This window comes from Odocoileus virginianus, chromosome 6 (genome assembly GCF_023699985.2).
Source record: "Odocoileus virginianus isolate 20LAN1187 ecotype Illinois chromosome 6, Ovbor_1.2, whole genome shotgun sequence".
Taxonomy (NCBI): Eukaryota; Metazoa; Chordata; class Mammalia; order Artiodactyla; family Cervidae; genus Odocoileus; species Odocoileus virginianus.
The window spans coordinates 44,622,002-44,642,442 of NC_069679.1; the positions used below are offsets into that span (position 1 = coordinate 44,622,002).

At 37.4% G+C, this 20,441-nt stretch overlaps 1 protein-coding gene across 3 annotated transcripts in view; it reads right to left on the reverse strand.

Moving 5' to 3' along the window:
* UNC13C (unc-13 homolog C) overlaps positions 1 to 20,441 on the reverse strand; it is a 655,668-nt gene that overhangs the window by 374,959 nt on the left and 260,268 nt on the right. For all 3 annotated transcript variants that reach the window (XM_070469257.1, XM_070469256.1, XM_070469255.1), the window contains 2 exons: positions 19,402 to 19,473; positions 6,796 to 7,015 (listed from right to left, as the gene is read on the reverse strand). In XM_070469257.1, the coding sequence (XP_070325358.1) occupies positions 6,796 to 7,015; positions 19,402 to 19,473 (292 nt within the window). The remainder of the gene's footprint in view (positions 1 to 6,795; positions 7,016 to 19,401; positions 19,474 to 20,441) is intronic.

Consider the following 20,441-nt stretch of genomic DNA (forward strand, 5'->3'; position numbering starts at 1 on the left):
TCAATGGAACAAAATAGAAAGCCCAGAGATAAATTCACACACCTATGGACACCTTATCTTTGACAAAGGAGGCAAGAATATACAATGGAGAAAAGACAATCTCTTTAACCAGTGGTGCTGGGAAAACTGGTCAACCACTTGTAAAAGAATGAATCTAGAACACCTTCTAACACCATACACAAAAATAAACTCAAAATGGGTTAAAGATCTAAATGTAACACCAGAAACTATAAAACTTCTAGAGGAAAACACAGGCAAAACACTCTCCAACATATATCACAGCAGGACCCTCTATGTCTCTATGATCCACCTCCCAGAGTAATGGAAATAAAAGCCAAGATAAACAAATGGGACCTAATGAAACTTAAAAGCTTTTGCACAACAAAGGAAACTATAAGCAAGGTGAAATGACAACGTTCAGAATGGGAGAAAATAATAGCAAACAAAGCAACTGACAAAGAATTAATCTCAAAAATATATAAGCAACTCCTGCAGCTCAATTCCAGAAAAATAAATGACCCAATCAAAACATGGGCCAAAGAACTAAACAGACATTTCTCCAGAGAAGACATACAGATGGCTAACAAACACATGAAAAGGTGCTCAACATCACTCATTATCAGAGAAATGCAAATCAAAACCACAATAAGGTACCATCTCATGCCAGTCAGAATGGCTGCTATCCAAAAGTCTACAAACAATAAATGCTGGAGAGGGTGTGGAGAAAAGGGAACCCTCTTACACTGTTGGTGGGAATGCAAACTAGTATAGCCACTATGCAGAACAGTGTGGAGATTCCTCAAGAAATTGGAAATAGAATTGCCATATGACCCAGCAATCCCACTGCTGGGCATACACATCGAGGAAACCAGAATTGAAGGAGACATGTGTACCCCAGTGTTCATCACAGCACTGTTTATAATAGCCAGGACATGGAAGCAACCTAGATGTCCATCAGCAGACGAATGGATAAGAAAGTGGTGGTACATATACACCATGGAATATTACTCAGCCATTAAAAAGAATGCATTTGAATCAGTTCTAATGAGGTGGATGAAACTGGAACCTATTATACAGAATGAAGTAAGCCAGAAAGAAAAACACCAATGCAGTATACTGACACATATATATGGTAGTTAGAAAGATGGTAACAATAACCCTATATGTTAGACAGCAAAAGAGACACAGATGCATAGAATAGTTTTTTGGACTCTGTGGGAGAAGGTGAGGATGGGATGATTTGAGAGAATAGCACTGAAACATGTATATTATCATATGTGAAACAGATCGCCAGTCCAGGCTCGATGCATGAGACAGGATGCTCAGGGCTGGTGCACTGGGATGACCCAGAGGGATGCGATAGGGAAGGAGGTGGAAGAGGGGTTCAGGATTGGGAACACATGTGCACCCATGGCTGATTCATGTCAATTTACAGCAAAACCACTACAATATTGTAAAGTAATTAGCCTCTAATTAAAATAAATAAATTTATAAAAATGTAAAAATGCAAAAAGTCTACAAACAATAAATGCTGGAGAGGGTACAGAGAAAGGGAACCCTCTTACACTGTTGGTGGGAATGCAAACTAGTACAGCCGCTATGGAGAACAGTGTGGAGATTCCTTAAAAAAACTGGAAATAAAACCCAGCAATCCCACTGCAGGGCATACACAATGAGGAAACCAGAATTGAAGGAGGACACATGTACCCTAATGTTCATCACAGCACTGTTTACAACAGCCAGGACATGGGAGCAACCTAGATGTCCATCGGCAGACTAATGGATAAGAAAGCTGTGGAACATATACACAATGGAATATTACACAGCTATTAAAAAGAATGCATTTGAATCAGTTCTAATGAGGTGGATGAAACTGGAGCGTATTATACAGAGCAAAGTAAGTCAGAAAGACAAACACCAATACAGTATATTAATGTGTATATATGGAATTTAGAAAGATGGAAATAATAACCCTATATGCGAGATAGCAAAAGAGACATAGATGTAAAGAACACTCTTTTGGACTCTGTGGGAGAAGATGAGGGTGGGATGATTTGAAAGAATAGCACTGAAACATGTATATTATCATATGTGAAACAGATCACCAGTCCAGGCTCGATGCATGAGACAGGATGCTCAGGGCTGGTGCACTGGGATGACCCAGAGGGATGCGATAGGGAAGGAGGTGGAAGAGGGGTTCAGGATTGGGAACACATGTACACCCATGGCTGATTCATGTCAATTTACAGCAAAACCACTACAATATTGTAAAGTAATTAGCCTCTAATTAAAATAAATAAATTTTAAAAATAAAAACAAATATTGTATATTAATGCATATATATGGATTCTAGAAAAGTGGTGTTGATGAACCTGTTTGTAGGGAAGGAATGAGATGCAGACATAGAGAACTGACTTGAGGATACAGCGGGGGAGAGAAAGAGGGAGACAAATGGAGAAAGTAGCATCAACATACAAACACTACTGTGTGCAAAATAGATAGCTGGCGAGAAGTTACTGTATAACATAAGGAGCCCCGTCTGGCACTCTGTGATGACCTAGAGAGGCGGGATGAGGGGAGGAGAGGCAGGCTCAAGACGGAGGGGATATATGTATAATTATGGCTCATTTGACAGAAACCAAAACAACATTGTAAAGTTTTTTTTTTTTTAATATCCTTATGGGTGAGAAACTACTTCTCCATTAGCTGCATTTCAATTCTTCTATCACCAAATGCTGTTTCCAAAAAACAGTAACTGTATTTTCAAGTAACAGGACAGAAATGAGTTAATTTAAGAAAAAGTAGATGAAATCTGGCCACTCCTACTGGCCTGGAGCAAACAGGGTTATGACAGGTCAGTGCTCTTCTCTCAAGCATTTCTCTGTTTCTCTTTGCTATTCTCTGTTTCTACCTTCTACTTCACATGGATGGTAGCCTTGGGCCAGGAAGGCAGTGAAGTGTAGAACTTCCAAATAAAATCAGCCAGACATGAACTGAGATGAGGCTGTTTGGGGAACTCATTTGACATTTCCATGAATCTCTGAACATGTGTGGAGGTACTGCAATGGTGGGTGGGCTTATCACCTGCTCTAACTTCACTTGACTGCAAGTGTGTAAGTCACAGACCCAATATTCCATAAGACTGGAATACCAAACTCAAATGAAGTAACTTTAAATGTCCTTTATTGTGAATTGGTCATTGGTCAGACCCAAACACAGACTTTTTGCTTCCTTTTGTTTTATTCTGTGTATGTGTGTATGTATATTGACAGACAGCAACATTTTCAGAAAAGAATTAGCAAAATAATGAGGGTTCTAGAAATCTAAAAATGAGTATTATCTTGTAAAACTATTAAACAAGACAGGAGACAATTTATTAAATATTTTCTTCAAAGGTAAGATTTGGCTTAAAAGAACAGAAGTTACTAGAGGTTATTTTGAACCAGTTGCTAAAATTGGTTTAAATTTTAATTTATAAGCTAGAATTTTCTAATACAAATTGCCTGCCATACTGTTAAATTTTCTCTGTGGGTATTCAAACAAACTGAATGATAATTCTGAGAAGGAAATTGAAAAACCTCCTTTGTTTACAGGAGAATACATTAGCTATGCTTTCCAACTCTCACTTCTTTAAATTTTTATTCTCTTGTTTTCTTTTGATTTTGGCACACATGGAGATATTGCAAACAAGGTGCCACCATAAAAACTTTTTTGCTTAAAGTAATGAAAAGAGAAGTTCCTTAAGTAAATATCACTAATTCTATAGTTCAGTACATTTGCTCTGTCATATCCTACTCTTTGCAACCCCATGGACTGCAGCACGCCAGGCTTCCCTGTCCATCAGCAACTCTCAGAACTCACTCAAACTGATGTCCATTGAGTCGGTAATGCCATTCAACCATCTCATCCTCCCTCGTCTCCTTCTCCTCCTGCATTCAACCTTTTCTATCATCAGGGTCTTTTTCAGTTGAATCAGTTCTTCGCATCAGGTAGCCAAAGTATTGGAGCTTCAGCTTCAGTATCAGTCCTTTCAATGAATATTCAGGGCTTATTTCCTTTAGGGTTCACTGGTTTGATCTCCTTGAAGTCCAAGGGACTCTCAAGTGTCTTCTTCAATACCACAGTTCAAAAGCATCAATTCTTTGGCACTCAGCTTTCTTTATGGTCCAACTCTCACATCCATACATGACTACTGGAAAAAGCATAGCTTTGACTAGACTGACCTTTGTAGGCAAAGTAAGGTCTCTGCTTTTTAATATGTTGTATAGGTTTGTCATAGCTTTTCTTCCAAGGAGTAAGGGTCTTTTAATTTCATGGCTGAAGTCACCATCTACGGTGATTTTAGAGCCCAAGAAAATAAAGTCTATCACTGTTTCCATTGTTTCCCTGTCTATTTGCCATGAAGTGATGAGACTAAATGCCATGATCTTAGTTTTTTGAATGTTGAGTTTTAAGCCAGATTTTTCACTATTCTGTTTCATTTTCATCGAGGCTCTTTAGTTCCTCTTTGCTTTCTGTCATAAGGGTGGTATCATCTGCATATCTGAGGTTATGAATATTTCTCCTGGCAATCTTGCTTCTACCTCATGCTTCATCCAGCCATCATTTCTCATGATGTACTCTGCATATAAGTTAAATAAGCAAGGTGACAATATACAGCCTTGGAATACTCCTTTCCCGATTTGGAACCAGTCCGTTGTTCCATGTCCAGTTCTAACTGCTGGTTTTTGACTTTCATACAGATTTCTAAGGACACAGGTAAGTGGTCTGGTATTTCCATGTCTTTAAGAATTTTCCACAGTTTGTTGTGATCCACACAGTTAAAGGCTTTGGCATAGTCAGTAAAGCAGAAGTAGATGTTTTTCTGGAATTCTCTTTCTATGATCCAACAGATGTTGACAATTTGATATCTGGTTCCTCTGCCTTTTCTAAATCCAGCTTGAACATTTGGTAGTTCTCAGTTCATGTACTATTGAAGCCTAGCTTGGAGAATTTTGAACATTAGTTTGCTAGGACAACTTTAAATTTTATTGATAGTTATTGTGGTAAGTGGTGAAGCTGAATTCCTGTATTAGCAAAACCTCTTTCCATTCAGTGTGAGAATGTGAGTTTCAGGGAAATATAAGGAGTTATTAAGGAAAATATCCCTTTCCTGGGGGATACATGTGTGCTTTCATTTTTTTGTACTGTCTCTGATTCTTCCAATTTACATACATTTTAATGAATAACTTCAATGAAAAGCTTGCCACATGTATTTAACCATTACCAAATAAAGCATGCTATCTGAAGAAATGGAAACAGACTATGAAAATTTTTCTAAAGCTTATGAGTGGGTGGCATCTCTCGTCTTTGAAAGACCTGAAGAATGAGCTCATTTCTTAAGTATGACCTACATTTTTTTCTTTAAGAGATCTAAACCATAGTTTCTATATGGCAATATTTTTCCTACCTATTTTCTCAAAATATCACTGCCCTAATGTGGTTGTTTCTTAAGACACTGGTTCACAATTCACTTTTAAAAGAGGTAGACTAAATTGTAATTGTAGGATGGGATATGCAGGTAACTTGGCTGGGTAATACTGAGTCAGTTTCCCTTCCTCATAAGCACTCATTCCTAAATATACATTTTATGTTTTAAAGGAGTACTATATTTTGCTTTAAAAAACACATTCATTACCATTAACAGTCTCAACTGATCTGGTTGTATAGGGAGAATACTAATCAGGAAGAAGAAAGTGTACAATGTGTGCGAACTGTTACTACAACAGCCAGCCATGCCAGCATTTATGATTTAATCTCTATTTTGACATTTTCCTCTGTCTTCCCTCAATTTCAGGCAACCCATGCACCTTACACTGACCATATTCAAATAAATAATAAACAAAGGAGATGATATTAAATGTGGGAAACACATCATTTGAAAATGAAAGTCCATGTTTAAATAGAGTTCTTCACCAGTACTTTTTTAGTTATTTAAAGTCAGCAGACAAATCAATTCAGCAGTTAAACGTTAATAATACGTGTTTTAGAGTTTTGGCATTTCAGGACTTATTATTTAAAGTACCAGTATAAAGGGTTTTCTTTTTTCAGAAATGAAAAATCTAAGATAACCTGTCATAAAAGTCAAAGTGACATGTACTTATTCAGAAATGTAAAAGAGTGGAGAGGCCATTAATATTCACTGAGCATCTATTATGTGCCAGGCTCTTAGCAGCAACTTTCCCATTTAGTCTTCAAAATAAACCACTAAGGTAAAGTTTATTATTCCTATTTATTTGAAGGAAGAAAAACGAAACCCTGAGAAGTTAGAAAAACTTTTTCCAGGTCACCTATCTGGTAAGTTAGATTTGTCTTTGACATTCAGATACACAACCTCCCAATTTCAAGGTCTGCACAGGGGCTGCAGAAGAGCATGGCGCTTGCTTGCAGAAGGCAGAAGTCAAGCAGGCTTGGAAAAGAATTCCAGTTGCTGTCACCTCAGGGATGCATCAACGCTGTGTGAGGAACATGACTTTACATGTTCCCACTGACCATGTGGGGCTATTATGAGATAAAAGTAAGAACACAGATTGGAAGTCACTTTGAAATTTTCTACTTGGGCCAAGTGCCATTAAACTCCAAGTAGTTATTCTGAGGAATCTGACAGAGCCAGGGTCAACAAAATCAGTTAGGTGATTGATCGGCAGTGTGTATAACTTTGTATGACTGGATACGATTTGTTGAGAATTAGCAAGAGCTGAAAACACATAGGGTGAGACCAGCTCTGTGCACCTGTTTGTTCACCTGAGTACTCACTCTGCAAACAGTCGGCATTCAGGAGGTCCTGACACTTTTCGTGGCACTTCACTCCACACTCCGAACACTTCATGCCTTGCCGGGCAATGCCCCATAGGAGCCCTTCACACTCGTAACAGTAGGTAGGTGTTGTAGCTGTCCAGACTTCAAAGTTGTGCGGGGTGGTGGAGGACATGGGGTAGATCAGTGCCTGTAGGGTCTTCTTGAAGACATGTATTTTCTGGGAAGGTGAGAGAATTTACCAATGTAAGGTACATCAATGGATCTGGAGAAGTCCAACATAAAACAAACCATGTTATCACTTTTTCCTGAAAATGCTATTTTGAGAGGACTCTTTAATTATTGATTTAAGTGATGGCAGTCATCACAGTGACTCTGTTCAAGTATTCTTCCTTCAATGCTCCAGGGCCCAATTCAGTTACTTGAATACAGAAACTCCCGCATTTTCACACTGGACTGGGCTCCACTGCTGTGCGAGGTTCTTTCATGGCAGCACAGAGCTCTGGTTTCTCGATAAAGACTACATCCTCTATCCTGTTACTTCATAAGCACAAGGATGATGAACATCATACTCACTGCTGGATCAGTCCTCAGAGCCTGATCTAGTCTATGGCTTGAGATAGATATTCAGGAAATATCAATTCAAAAGTCAAAAGGAATTTATATTACTATCCTTGGTCTAAGTCGGTTCTTGGTAAAATTATAAAGTCATGGAAAGTCTTCTCAATGTTGATTTTAAACTTCTACAAACACCCCTCACTCCTCTTTTGTATCTTAACCAGGCTTCACTTCCCTGATTCTAACATGACATCCTCTGTAATATGACATCCTCCCCAATTCCTAAGTATACTTCTGTAGAGCTTTCTACAGGGAACTGCTTTCACTGCCTTAAAGAGAGCTATATATATTTTTAATTTATTAGGATATAATTGTTTTTCAATGTTGTGTTAGTTTCTGCTGTATAGCAAACTGAACCAGCTGTATGTACACATGTTTCCCCTCACCACCCCATCCCATCCCTCAAGTCATCACAGAGCTGAGCTCCCTGTGTTACACAGTAGGTTCCCACTAGCTATCTATTTTACACATGGTAGTGTATACATATGTCAGTGGTAATCTCCCAATGAATTCCACTCCTCTCCCCACCATGTCCACTTGTTCATTCTGTATGTCTACATCTCTATTCCTGCCCTGTAAATACATTAATCTGTACCATTTTTCTAGATTCCATGCATATGCATTAATATACAATATTTGTTTTCCTCTTTCTGTCTGACTGCACTCTGTATAACAGACTCTAGCTCCATCCACATCTTTACAGATGACTGAACGGAGGTAACTTTTAACAGTACACAGAAGCCATTGGTGAAGTGAGCACTGAACAAGGAGCCTGGAGGCCTGAGTTCCTGAGCACAGGCTCTGTCGCATGACAGTTGAAATGGGCTTCAGAAGGCAGGAGCAGTCTTGTCTCTGGGTGTTAGGGTACAAAATCTTTTCATGGCATGAAATGAATGTTGTGCTACTTAAGAGTCTCATAATCTATAGAGAGACTTAAATTCTCTAATCCTCAATTTCCTGCTCGACCCGTCTACGGTGTGCTGATGATCAAACTGTGTGATAGTAACAAATAAGCCCATAGACTTCAAACACTGAATAAATGCTAAGTATGCGTGCTCATACTGCAGATTTGTTTAGATGAGTCTCTTTGCTTCTCATTTCCCACTCTGCCGGTGACTCACCGGGGAGAAAGACCAGCACTCTCCAAAGTTACATTTACAATTCCCACAACCACCTGATGCCTGATGAACAGTTGTTTACATAAATCCTGTAGGAGTCTAGCTGATAAGCAACACTAGGAGGGACATGCTTGTGTTTTTCATTAATCATCCTTAAATCTCATTTCAGAGTATCTTCCCACAGTGTTGAAATGGCTACCTTTCTATTATTCTTCAGTTCCAAAGCATAGAAACAGCACTTTTCCTTTTATCAGTAATTCCCCTCACCAGGCATTTCCCCAGAATATCTCTGGTAATGGTACAAGGAGTTTCCCTACCAGGAAGCTAATCTTCACTAAAAATTTTTCTATCTTTTGAAAAACAAGATTCAGCCTTGCTACTCAGTGAGGGTCTGATCAAAGTTCTTTACATTTCAAGTGAGTCTACAGACCAAAAGTGTGTTCAAAATATGGGAACTTCTCAAGTAGGGGAACCCTTTGTTAGGGTTTACATAGAACAAGTGGATCCATCACTTTTCAATAAAGATAATCTGAGTCAATAAATCTCTTGGTTTCATTCTGTAATGAAGATGTCATGTCTTGAAAAGAAATGTTAAGAGTTCTATTAGAATTAGAAGCATGTATTATTCATCTTTGCTTCCCCTTTACTGTCTAGCAGAGTGATATTCAATATCATTGAAGTGAACTGAATGATTCTTGGCATAAGAGATAAACCATTAGTTCTACATAGACAGTTTTATGTTCTAACTGAGCTGAGGGCCTGGGGGACTGTGTGATGTGTATGTGTGTGCACAGTACAGAATTGTTGGTTTAGCTAAAAAAAAAAAACAAAAACAAACAAGAATGGAGTTCAGGGATATTAGTAATTGCATAATTTGTTGTCTTAGTAGGGGGAAAAAACAACAATTCTAACTGGAACACTGGGTAGGAAAAGAACAGAGTCTGCTACTGAACACAAGAAAAGAGAGAGATGTATATTAACTTAGAAAGCAGAGTTGAACAGATTCTTTACCAGCTGAACCACAAGGGAAGCCCAAGAATACTGGAGTGGGTAGCCTATCCATCCTCCAAGATCTTCCTGACCCAGGGATAGACCGGAGTGTCCTGCATTGAAGGCAGATTCTTTACCAACTGATCTATCAGGGAAGCCTAGAGTTGGGCAAGCAGTTGCTTCTTAATATGAATTTATTTTTAATTATGAATTAATTTTTAATATGAATTTATTCACACAATTTAAATTTAATGATTAACACTTTTATCTAATCCCCTATGTCCATTTTCTTTTTATTGAATTCAAGTGATATACAGTCAGTTCTCTAAATCTTTAGGCTGTAGTAAGAGTATTAATATAAGGAACACTTGCTAAAATATTACACATGTTGAAGGAAAACAAGTGAAAGACAGTTTTGACAGACAGCTGAGAAGGTTTCATTGAAATTGAAATGTTTGTTTTGGTTTAGTTAAAGAGGCATGGTCCATTTCATGAGAAGATAAGCTAATTTCAAAAAAGAAGAAACATGGAAAATTTATCAGACAGCACATGAAAAATCAATTGAATAGGGCAGTAAAATAAACCATAACATTTGAAAGCAATAGAAGCTGGACAAAAACATAAGATAATTCACTAGAGGGAGAAGGTATATGTCCCCAGTCTCAAGAAAATGATAATATGAGTTTTTCATTCTTGATTTTGGGGATATGGGCATGTGTTTACTAAAGCTGAAAATCACTCTAAAATAAATGGTTTATGAACATATTTCTTATTCCAGCAAAGCATCAGATAGAATGATGGTCAGTATAGAAATTCAGGAAATCAATAGCTAAGGAAAGCATGGAAAAATACATCCAATATGATCATCTCGGGGGAGTATGGTATACTGAGGAAAAGAGTGTATTTTTAGCAGCAAAATAAGAACAGATAAAATAAGATTACAAGGACATAGCTTTTGTGGAATAAGGTGAAAACTTAGGATATGGGGCACTGAATAAAAACAAAAGAGAAGAAATAAAGGAAAACCTTAAAATGAGCCATGGGAAATGAAAGTCTGCCACTTACCTTGGATTAAGAATTGGATTAACAGGAAGAGAAAATATATACACATATATACCCATGCATACAAGTACTCAGAGTAGATAGAAAGATAACTTGGTGCAGCTAATAGGATGCTAGCTGATGTGAAAGGATGGGAATTGGGAATTATGTTATCAAGAAAGGGTCTCTGGCCTAGGTAGACAAGGAACCAGACATATGGAGAAGATGGTTCAAAGAACAAGCAGAATCCTAATTACTGGAATTACGACTGAGGGACAGAATGGATTCAGCGATTTGGGACACTTGCCACTAATCTATTTTAAATGCTTCTAAACTTTTCAGATCTTGTACAGTCAATGTAATATTATTAGCTAAAATGTATGTTATGATAATAATAAAATCTATGCTCATTGCAAAAGTAATTTATAAACCGAAAAAGCACTAAAATAAAAAATAGCTTAATTTTTCAAATTTAGGCATGGTTGACCCATATTCTTCCAGTAATTTTTATATTTACAGCCAGGATATCAGGCTTTTGCAGAGAAGTAAAAAATAATAAACATTACTTTTATACTACTGAAGTGATTCCAGAAAATAAGGCAATTTTATTGTATTTCAACAGTGCCTTGATCTGTAGAAATGAGAACAAGGAATACTTTCACTCAGATAAGACTTAGTAACTAAGTATGACCTATGGATTACAAAGGGGAAGATGCTCATATTTTAGACATAGATTTTGTAAAAAATTCCTGCTCTGAGAAACTGGAATTTAAAGCAAGTTGCTCTACTAAATCACTTCCTGAAAAATTAGGGCTCTGGAATTGCCTTTCCTATTGACAGCTATATGGGGAAATTAGAATGAGTCCAAGAAATAAGGCAATCAAGCTTCCTACAGAAAACAATTACCTGTGTTTTGGGGCCACCAAAACTCCAATCTACCAACTGTTGACACTTACAACAGGAACAAAGCTTGGCTGCCTCCATTTGCCACATACCTTTTCTCTCCCCCCGCCCCCATGTTAACCAGTGACTTAACTAATAAAGTACTATTTTTCTTCTCCTACTCCCTCATAGGAATATGCAAACCATCATATTCCTATACTTAAAAACAATCACATTTTGATCATTCTAGGGAAAAAGTATGCTTTCTGTTTTGAAGCGTATTTCATGTGCTTAATGCATGCTTTTTAGAAAAGAAATCAATTTACTGCCCTCTATGTATCATTTTGCTATTTCTGGACAAAAGCATTAGAAAGATTTGCAGAGCAAAAGTTAGATAGAATGTGACCTTTGAAATTTGTTATGAGGACAGAACAATGGTAGAATAAGTTCCTGAGCATAAAAACAGACATAATTTCATGACTGATTTTTTAATCAGACTAATCATTACATAAGATTGACACCAGAAGGTAAAAGTACTCAGGCAAAATTTTTATAGCAGAAAGTACAGAGACTAAAAGTTATGTGCCTCTACATGGAACACTTTATGTAATTTATTTTTACTCACATTACCACTGACTTTAGTAAGTAAGAGACTGATTCCAAATAAAGAGGGTAGAACAGTGATAAAACAGATGACTCAATAATTTAAGAAGAGGACAATACAGGATACACACTTTAAAAGATAATTTTGTTTCATGCCAATACATGATAAGGAATTTGATCTGATAACAAATTAGGACAAATTCATCATGTACTATAAGTATCGGTTTTTCTCCAATTCAAACCTTCAAGAATATGTATCTATAAAGAAAGTGGTATAAGATAAGTAACTTATTAAATATAAGAGGCCAAAAATAATGTGAATTTCTCCACTGGGGGAAATTTTGGGCATTTTAATGTGGAAAGGTCTAGTTCTCATCAGTTGGGGCAGAGACTGAGTTTTTATAAATCTTCTGATAGAGGTCATGAAAGAGGAGGGAGAAGGATTAGGATATTATAAAAGGAAAAGAGGGAAAGGGGTGAGCATCTCTCTTAAAGGGAACCTATTCTACTGTTCTCTTTTGTAACTTAAGAAAGTCACTCATGCATCCATGGAAAGCTGTGTAGTGAAAGCAGACAATCATAAATAAGAACTAATATTTACTACATATTTATGTGTCCAAGGGGCTTCCTGGTGGCTCAAAGAGTAAAGAATGTGCCTGTAATGCGGGAGATCCAGGTTCGATCCCTGGGTCAGGAAGAGCCCCAGGAGAAGGCAGTGGCAACCCACTGCAGTATTCTTGCCTGGAGAATTCCATGGACAGGGAAGTCTGGTGGGCTACAGTCCATGAGGTCGAAAGAGTTGGACATGACTAAGCAAGTAACACTCACATTTCACCATGTGTCCAAAATGGTTGAAATGCTCTCAATTTATCTCATTTGATTTCTCCAACAAGCTTCTAGAAATATCAGTGTATTCATTTTATATATTGAAAAACTAATCTGGCAACCTAGCCAGAAAAAAACAAAAAATGTTTTCCTGTTTTTTTGTGGGAAAAAAATAAAACATTTTACTATATAGAAGGGGCTCAAAAGAAACAGATTCCCCAGTTATCTCAGAAAGTTTTTAAAAAGGAACTTAATGAGAAAATTACAAAAGTGGATTCTCTGGAAATCTAGAAGATATGTTTGGAATCCAGTTAAAGTCCATAGGCTTTGACCTTGGGCTTTTCATATCATTTTCAGATATGACATTCAGACTTGCCTCCTACCTAATGTGGGCACTGACAGTGGTAACCAAAGCCTAAGCACTTTCAGATCTTTATATATATGTGTGTGTGTGTTTGTGTGTGTGTGTGTGTGTGTATTTAAGACAGGATTATTGATCAACTTTAAAAATTGAAAAGTACTTTAAATATTTTAAAAAATTATCTACTTTATTTAAATATCATAGATAACTTCAATCTATTTAATGGAAAACAAGGAAAGTAAAGAAAACCCAATCTACAGAAAATAGACCTAGAAAGGAAATAGAGTAAAATGAAGAGAAATAGTAAATTTAAAAAATAGTAATAGAAATAATTCACCCACAATATAGAATTCACCCATAAAAAGGAAAATTCTGTGATTAAATTTTAAAATCAAGTTGTTTTTCTATAAGATATGAATAAAGACACAATAAAATGTAAATAAAGGGCTAGAAAAGGTTCTATCAAGGAGGTTACTAACCTAATTTAGTGAAAGTGAAAGTGAAAATCACTCAGTTATCTCCAACTCTTTGGGACCCCATGGAGTATAGTCCATGGAATTCCCCAGGCCAGAATACTGGAGTGGGTAGCCTTTCCCTTCTCCAGGGGATCTTCCTAAGCCCAGAATTGAACCCAGGTCTCCCGCATTGCAGGCAGATTCTTTACCAGCTGAGCCACAAGGGAAGCCCAAGAATACTAGAGTGGGTAGCCTATCCCTTCTCCAGCAGATCTTCCTGACCCAGGAATTGAACTGGGGTCTCCTGCATTGCAGGCAGATTCTTTACCAAAAATTTAGTGTAGCTGTATTAATATCACATAGAATATTTTTAAGGAAAAAGCATTTAAAAGATTACTAGGATCACCAGCGAAAGTTGAAAGAAATTATTAGGGATATAGAAGTTCCAAAACTTATGTACTAAAAGAGAAAAAAGCTCCGATGGGATATCTACAATGCTGATCATGTGTTAAGCTATAAAGCAATCCTCAAATAAGAAAGACTGAAGTTCAGTCCATCTCCTCTGAATACAATGCAGTAACAAAATAAAGCCCTATCTTTGGAATATTAATGAAAACACTCTCCATATAACTGATGAGTCAAAATATTAATCACGGGACCATCTATGAAACAATTCTATCTAAACAACAATAAAAGCACTATATATCAAAATTTGTATGATGCAGCTAAAGTATGCTAAGAGGAAAATGGATAGTTTTAAATGCATACGTTAGAAAAGACAAAAAGAAAATTAAGTTATACACGTGTGGTTAAAAATATAAACAAAAGCAATAAAGTGATAGATATAAAATCTGAAGTTTGGAAGGAGGAAGAAAATGAGAAAGGAATACACAGAGGGTGGAAATATTCTCTTTTCAAAGCTAAGTGATGGATATACAGGTGTTTGTACTGTTTTTCACTTCGTTGATGCTGTATGTATTTTGTGTGTGTGCAATAGTTAAAGAACCTGATGCTGGGAAAGATTGAGGGCAAGAAGAGAAGGGTGCAAAAGAGGATGAAATGGTTGGAAGGCATCACTGACTCAATGGATATGAGTTTGAGCTAACTCTGGGAGATACTGAAGGACAGGTAAGATTGGCATGCTGTGGTTCATGGGGTTGCAAAGAGTCAAACAGGACTTCACGACTGGACAACAACAATAGTTAACAGCAACAATAAAAATTAACAAACTACATATTCAACTTAAGTTAGAAAAATAGCTTCAGGATAAATATAAACAGTAGAAGATGAATTCAAATAAGACAAGACTGGAAATAAATGAAATAGAAACCAAATCAACAATATGGAGTCAACAAATGCCAGAGAATCTCTTGTATACATTACAAAAGAGAAAAAAGTACAAATAAATAAGATAAAAACAGCTCAAGCTTTTATGAATGATATAATTATAGGAACAATGTGATGGTATTCAATCTGAAAATTTAGGAAAAAAGACAACCTTTGGGAAAAATATAAATTATCAAAATTGACTCAAGAAAAAATGTTTAAATAACAGGAAAAAACTGTTACACTAAATAAATTGATTTAGTAGTCAAATAACTACCTTCAAAAAAAAAAAAAAACCCTAAACAAAACAACAAGGTGCTTTTAAGAGGCAAATTTTGTCAGTCTTTCAAGGTATAGCAACACTCATTTCACATAGATCATCCCAGAGAAGTGATGAAAAGGAAAGCTCTCTAGCTTACTTAACAAAATTAATTTGTTATTGTTGCCATGATTGTTCAAAGACATGGTAAACCATAAGCCATTTGACTAATGTATGTGGGCACAAACATTTTACATAATTAGCAAACATATGAGAAAACTGAAGCCAAGAAAATTTCAGTAACTTGCCCAAGTTCCCTCAGTTAATAAATGGTGGGCTTGGACCAACACTTTTCTCAAGCCTAGGACCATGCTCTTGAAGAAGGCAGGAAGCAAGACCAACAGCAACACTACTTGTAAAGAAGCCCCTGTGAATACTCCCTGCAACCTGTCCCTCAGTTGCAAAGGCGACAGGGATGCACTGGGCTCAGCATGTACTCTGCTTTCTTCACCTTAAGTTCCTACCTCATTGCCCTGATGGCCATTGCTGTGCCTGGCAAGACATTTACTTAATTCTCACTCATTGTGAAATAAGTATTATTGCATTAATTTAAGGATGAGGTAAACAAGTCTCAGGGAGATAAAGTATAACTACAAGAAATGAGTTCTGAAAATCAGTAAAAGGTGGAGGTGAGATTCAAATTCAAGTCACATCACTTCAACAATCATTCATGTGGTTTGAAAGGATTCCTGTTTCTGAGCAGAACCCCAGACTCCTTGGCTGAACTGTGAGCCTTCAACTTCCAGACTGAATCCCAGATACGAGGCAGGTGGTTCTGAGCTGTTTCCTTCTCCCATGTATCCTTCTAGTGTCATGCTAGGAATAGGACCCAGGTCTGATTTCCTGATCACTCTCACACCTAGTTCTTGCCAGTCTCTTTACTTTGGCCTGAATCCTGTATTAGAAGAAGGACCTCTATATCCCTAGACAAATCAACCCTTAGTGAGAATTCACACACTCTATAAGCATGTCCTTAGGCCAGCCTCCTAAACATGGCCATCAACCCAGACAGAACAAACCATGTTCGAGAATCTCTTTTAGCCTTGGTGATTGGGTTCTTCTCTCGGAGTTTCCGAGTAACCATCATCTAAGCCTATCTTAATTTAAATACCCCACCAACTAAGAGCTTCTGTTAAGAACCATGGCAACAGTCCTTGGGTGGCTGTAATCTCAGTTCTCCTTTCACTACATTATAAGCATCATGGCGGCAGGGATTTTTAGATGAATTGTTCTCTGCCTTATTTCCAAAATCTGAAACAATGCCTGAAACACAGTAGACAATCCATATTTCTTACAATGTTGAGTGGATTTATTTTCATTGTGCTACTCTTGGGTCCAAACCTAGGAAATTATCACTGAGAAAGCAAGTACAAAGCTAAGCAGTATAGTGCCAGGCAGATTACTGTGTATGAATACCAGATTGTTATTCTGTCCTGTGTTATTCAACCAGATTGAACTATTTAGAAATTGTAGGCCTGAAGGGCTAATTAGACTGAGATTCCCAGTCGACCCCAGTATCTCCTTATGGCGAGTGGGAATTGGTGACGGATGGAGCACCTGGCAGTGATTTGCCCACTGCCAACTGTGTGTCAATGGAGATGGTGCTGGCCTACCCACTGTCAACTTGCCTCAGATTTTAGAGCACTTTCCTTCCTTGGAAGAGATGATTGAGCTTCTTACTGTACATCTCTTTAATTCAAATAGAATAGGGCTATTAAAATAGAAGGCTACCATTTTCCACATGGCCAAGTCATTTTTCTTCATGTAAAGGCAAATATTTCATGCTTCACATTGAGGGTGCCTGGGACTTGCGGCACCAGGAACTAGAAATTATTCACTCCAGCATTTATATTAGTTGCCCATGCAATAACTTAATGTGACAGCTTGTCAAGAATGACATTTAATATGCCTGTTGTACGGAAGTCATATTTCATTTGCTTTTTGAGACACTGGCCCCAGGGAAATGGGCTTTATGAGTTTTAGCAGGAACTGTTGGGCTTGGTTCATCCACCCAACACTCACACAGAAAATTTTTTTACAGAGGCCTTCTGAAACTAAAGAAAATGAATACTTTTAAGTAAAGGAACAGTTGATCAATAGCTATTTTAACCATACAGTGAGGGTGTGCTCTCTGTCAGAGCCTCAGAAAATGTAATGGCATTCCTCTAATTTCTATTACTTTCCTCTTAACTTTTCATAGGGATGAGTATTTGTGCTTTAAACTAAAGACCATATTTTAAAACATAAAAAAACAGTCTAGAAGTCTATCAATAAAAGGCTTCCATTTTGATTATTTCCTCTAAAGCAAAAGACTGGGTACTCTGAGATTCAGTTAGCAATACGAGGCTTTTTCATATATCAGAGAATGTTTATTTTCTCTTGTATCCAAACTACACTGGAAGTATTACATGGTATCATAAACCCAATAGATAAAAATAAGCCCCTGGGAAAGCAGTCATGTTTTAAAAATACCATGGCACAATACAAAATGTTCTGAACCCACTATAGCACCCAGATATTCAAATAGACGTGTACTACTGCTGATATATATTGGGTTGAGGAGGGTTTACTGATGCAGACCTAGGAAAGATTGGCTTTGGGTGGAAGATGACAATGAAAGAAGAAGAAAATGAGAAATATAAATGTAATTAATAGTGTTTACATGTCAAGTATATAGAAATTTAAAACAAGCAATAGTGGCCATGTTTTTATTCTCTAAGAAAGACAGTCTCTAAAATTGAAGGAGGTAGAGTACACAGTTGCAATAAAGGGGGGCACAGATAAATATTCTTGGATACAAGCCCCAGCATAGTGGCTGGCAGGATGTAGTTACCATGGCACAACATCCACTGCTCATTGGAATTACCTGGGAGTGTGTTTGTTTGTTTTTTTAACCCTTCTATCCAGGTTACACTTGAAGCCAGTTAAGTCAGTCATGGGAATGAGACTCGGGCATCAGGGTTTGAAAGCTCCCCTAGGTGATTCTAGATGGCTCAGATGGTAAAGAATCTGCCTGCAGTGCAGGAGAAACCTGAGTATGACCCCTGGTCGGGAAGATTCCCTGGAGAAGGGAATGGCAATCCACTCGAGTATTCTTGCCTGGAGAATCCCATGGACAGAAGAGCCTGGCGAGCTACAGTCCATGGGTTGCAAACAGCAGGACACAACTGAGCAACACACACATACACACACAGACACACAGGCAATTCTAATGAGTGAAATTCAAGCATCCCTGATCTAGATACTTGTAATCTATTTCTACCTTCTAATCATGTTGGTTCTTTCATTCAATAAGGAATTGACAAAGCATCTATCTCATTCCAGACTATGTAGAAAGCAATAGGGATGAAAACATTTAACAAGAACATCAAACAAGATACAGTTCTTATCCCCATGGAGTCAAAAGGGAAGGTTTATGCAAAATAATCAAATTGTACTAACAAAAATAATAAAAGTGCCAGCTTGTATTTATTGTATGCTGTACCCTAGCTTGTGCAAGCATGTTAAACACTTATCCAATCCCTTCATCTTCTGTATTATTATCACATCACTATACACATGAGAGAACTCAGGCCCAGAGAAGTTACATAACTTGCCAGATATAATAAGCTAATTTAGTGATCCAAATGCAACTCACCGCAAGCAGCTTTCACTCTTAACCACACCATCCTCTGGAGGTTGTGATTAAATGCTAGGAAGGCCCAGAGGAAGAAACAAATAACTGAGCCAAAAGAGGAGGGGGGTGTTTGGGAAAGCCTTAAAAATGAGGCAACATGTGGACTATGTAGAAATTTAGCAGGAATTTTCAGGTGGATTATAACAAGCAAACTGTGTTTGGATGAAACAGCATTTGTAAAGATGGAAGGTACATGAATATTTGAGCAACACAGGATAATTTGTATGATAGTACAGCTGAGGCTTTGAGGAAATTTGTTCAGGGTGAGACTTTCTGCATGTTCCCAGTTATTCCTAGAACTTTGGAATAAACATAACAAACAAGCGGCCCAAGCAGAATGCTTTTCCCCAGACTATGAGCAATGCATAGTTAGTAGCTGACTCTGCACCTACCAATTCCTCATTGTTTAAAGATGGCCTAATCACCATAGCCAGGGAGAGTCCAGATTTCCGGGCAGCCAGGGTCTTAAAAAATTAAAACAAAACAAAAAAAACAATTGTGAGTTACTGATACATGAAGTGACTGTTATTCACCTATTACTCAGCAGAAGATGAAGATGTAAGAGTATAGACTATCACTATTCATACTTTAGGTAACAGGGACCTACTATATTCAGTAGTCAGCCAATTCATCCAGAAATGTGGAATCACCGAATATTAAAGCTAAAAAAGTCCCTTTTAGATCATCAAACCTAGACCCTACATTTTACAAATGATAAAACTGAGGCCCAGGAAGGAAGACTGAGTAACCCAAGGTTTCTAGGCTAGCATGAGACTTCTAAAACATTGTTTTTCTTCAAGATGACCATAATCACATGCCTTCATAAAACATGACCATTGACACAGAGCCAGCTGATCTCTCTGATAGCCCTGATCACAACAGGTACTTGAATTGTCTATAGTTTCCTGAAACATGCTTCCATATCTAGCCAATGTGTTTTCTTACCAAGTATCCATTTTATCAAGTGAGAATCATCATTCCCAGATTTGTTTTCTTCACTCAATGCTGGTAACTTAGGTGATTTTAAATAAGAGTTACATTCCTTTAGTTTCCCTTGTAAAATAGAACCATTATACTGCTCCCGCTAGAAACATACATGACATAATGTATAATATACTCAATGGTACTATAGAGATCTGTGGAAATCAGTGCTACATGGGAATATTAAATATTCTCCCCCATTAGGAACAAAGGAAAGTCAGAGTGGAATAATTCATCTGGTCAGAAATATATCTACTTGGAGCCACAAAGACACTGTGCCTAGTTAAGTTCGGCACAGACCTAAGTGGGGAGGTGACTTTCCATCCGTCTCCAACCCTACCATGTAAACTTATAGGGCACTTATCTTCAAAGAAAGTCTTTTATCTCTGACAACTACTGTCCCTCAAATTATGTTTTTAGTCTATTTCAGTCCATATTTGCACTTGCTATT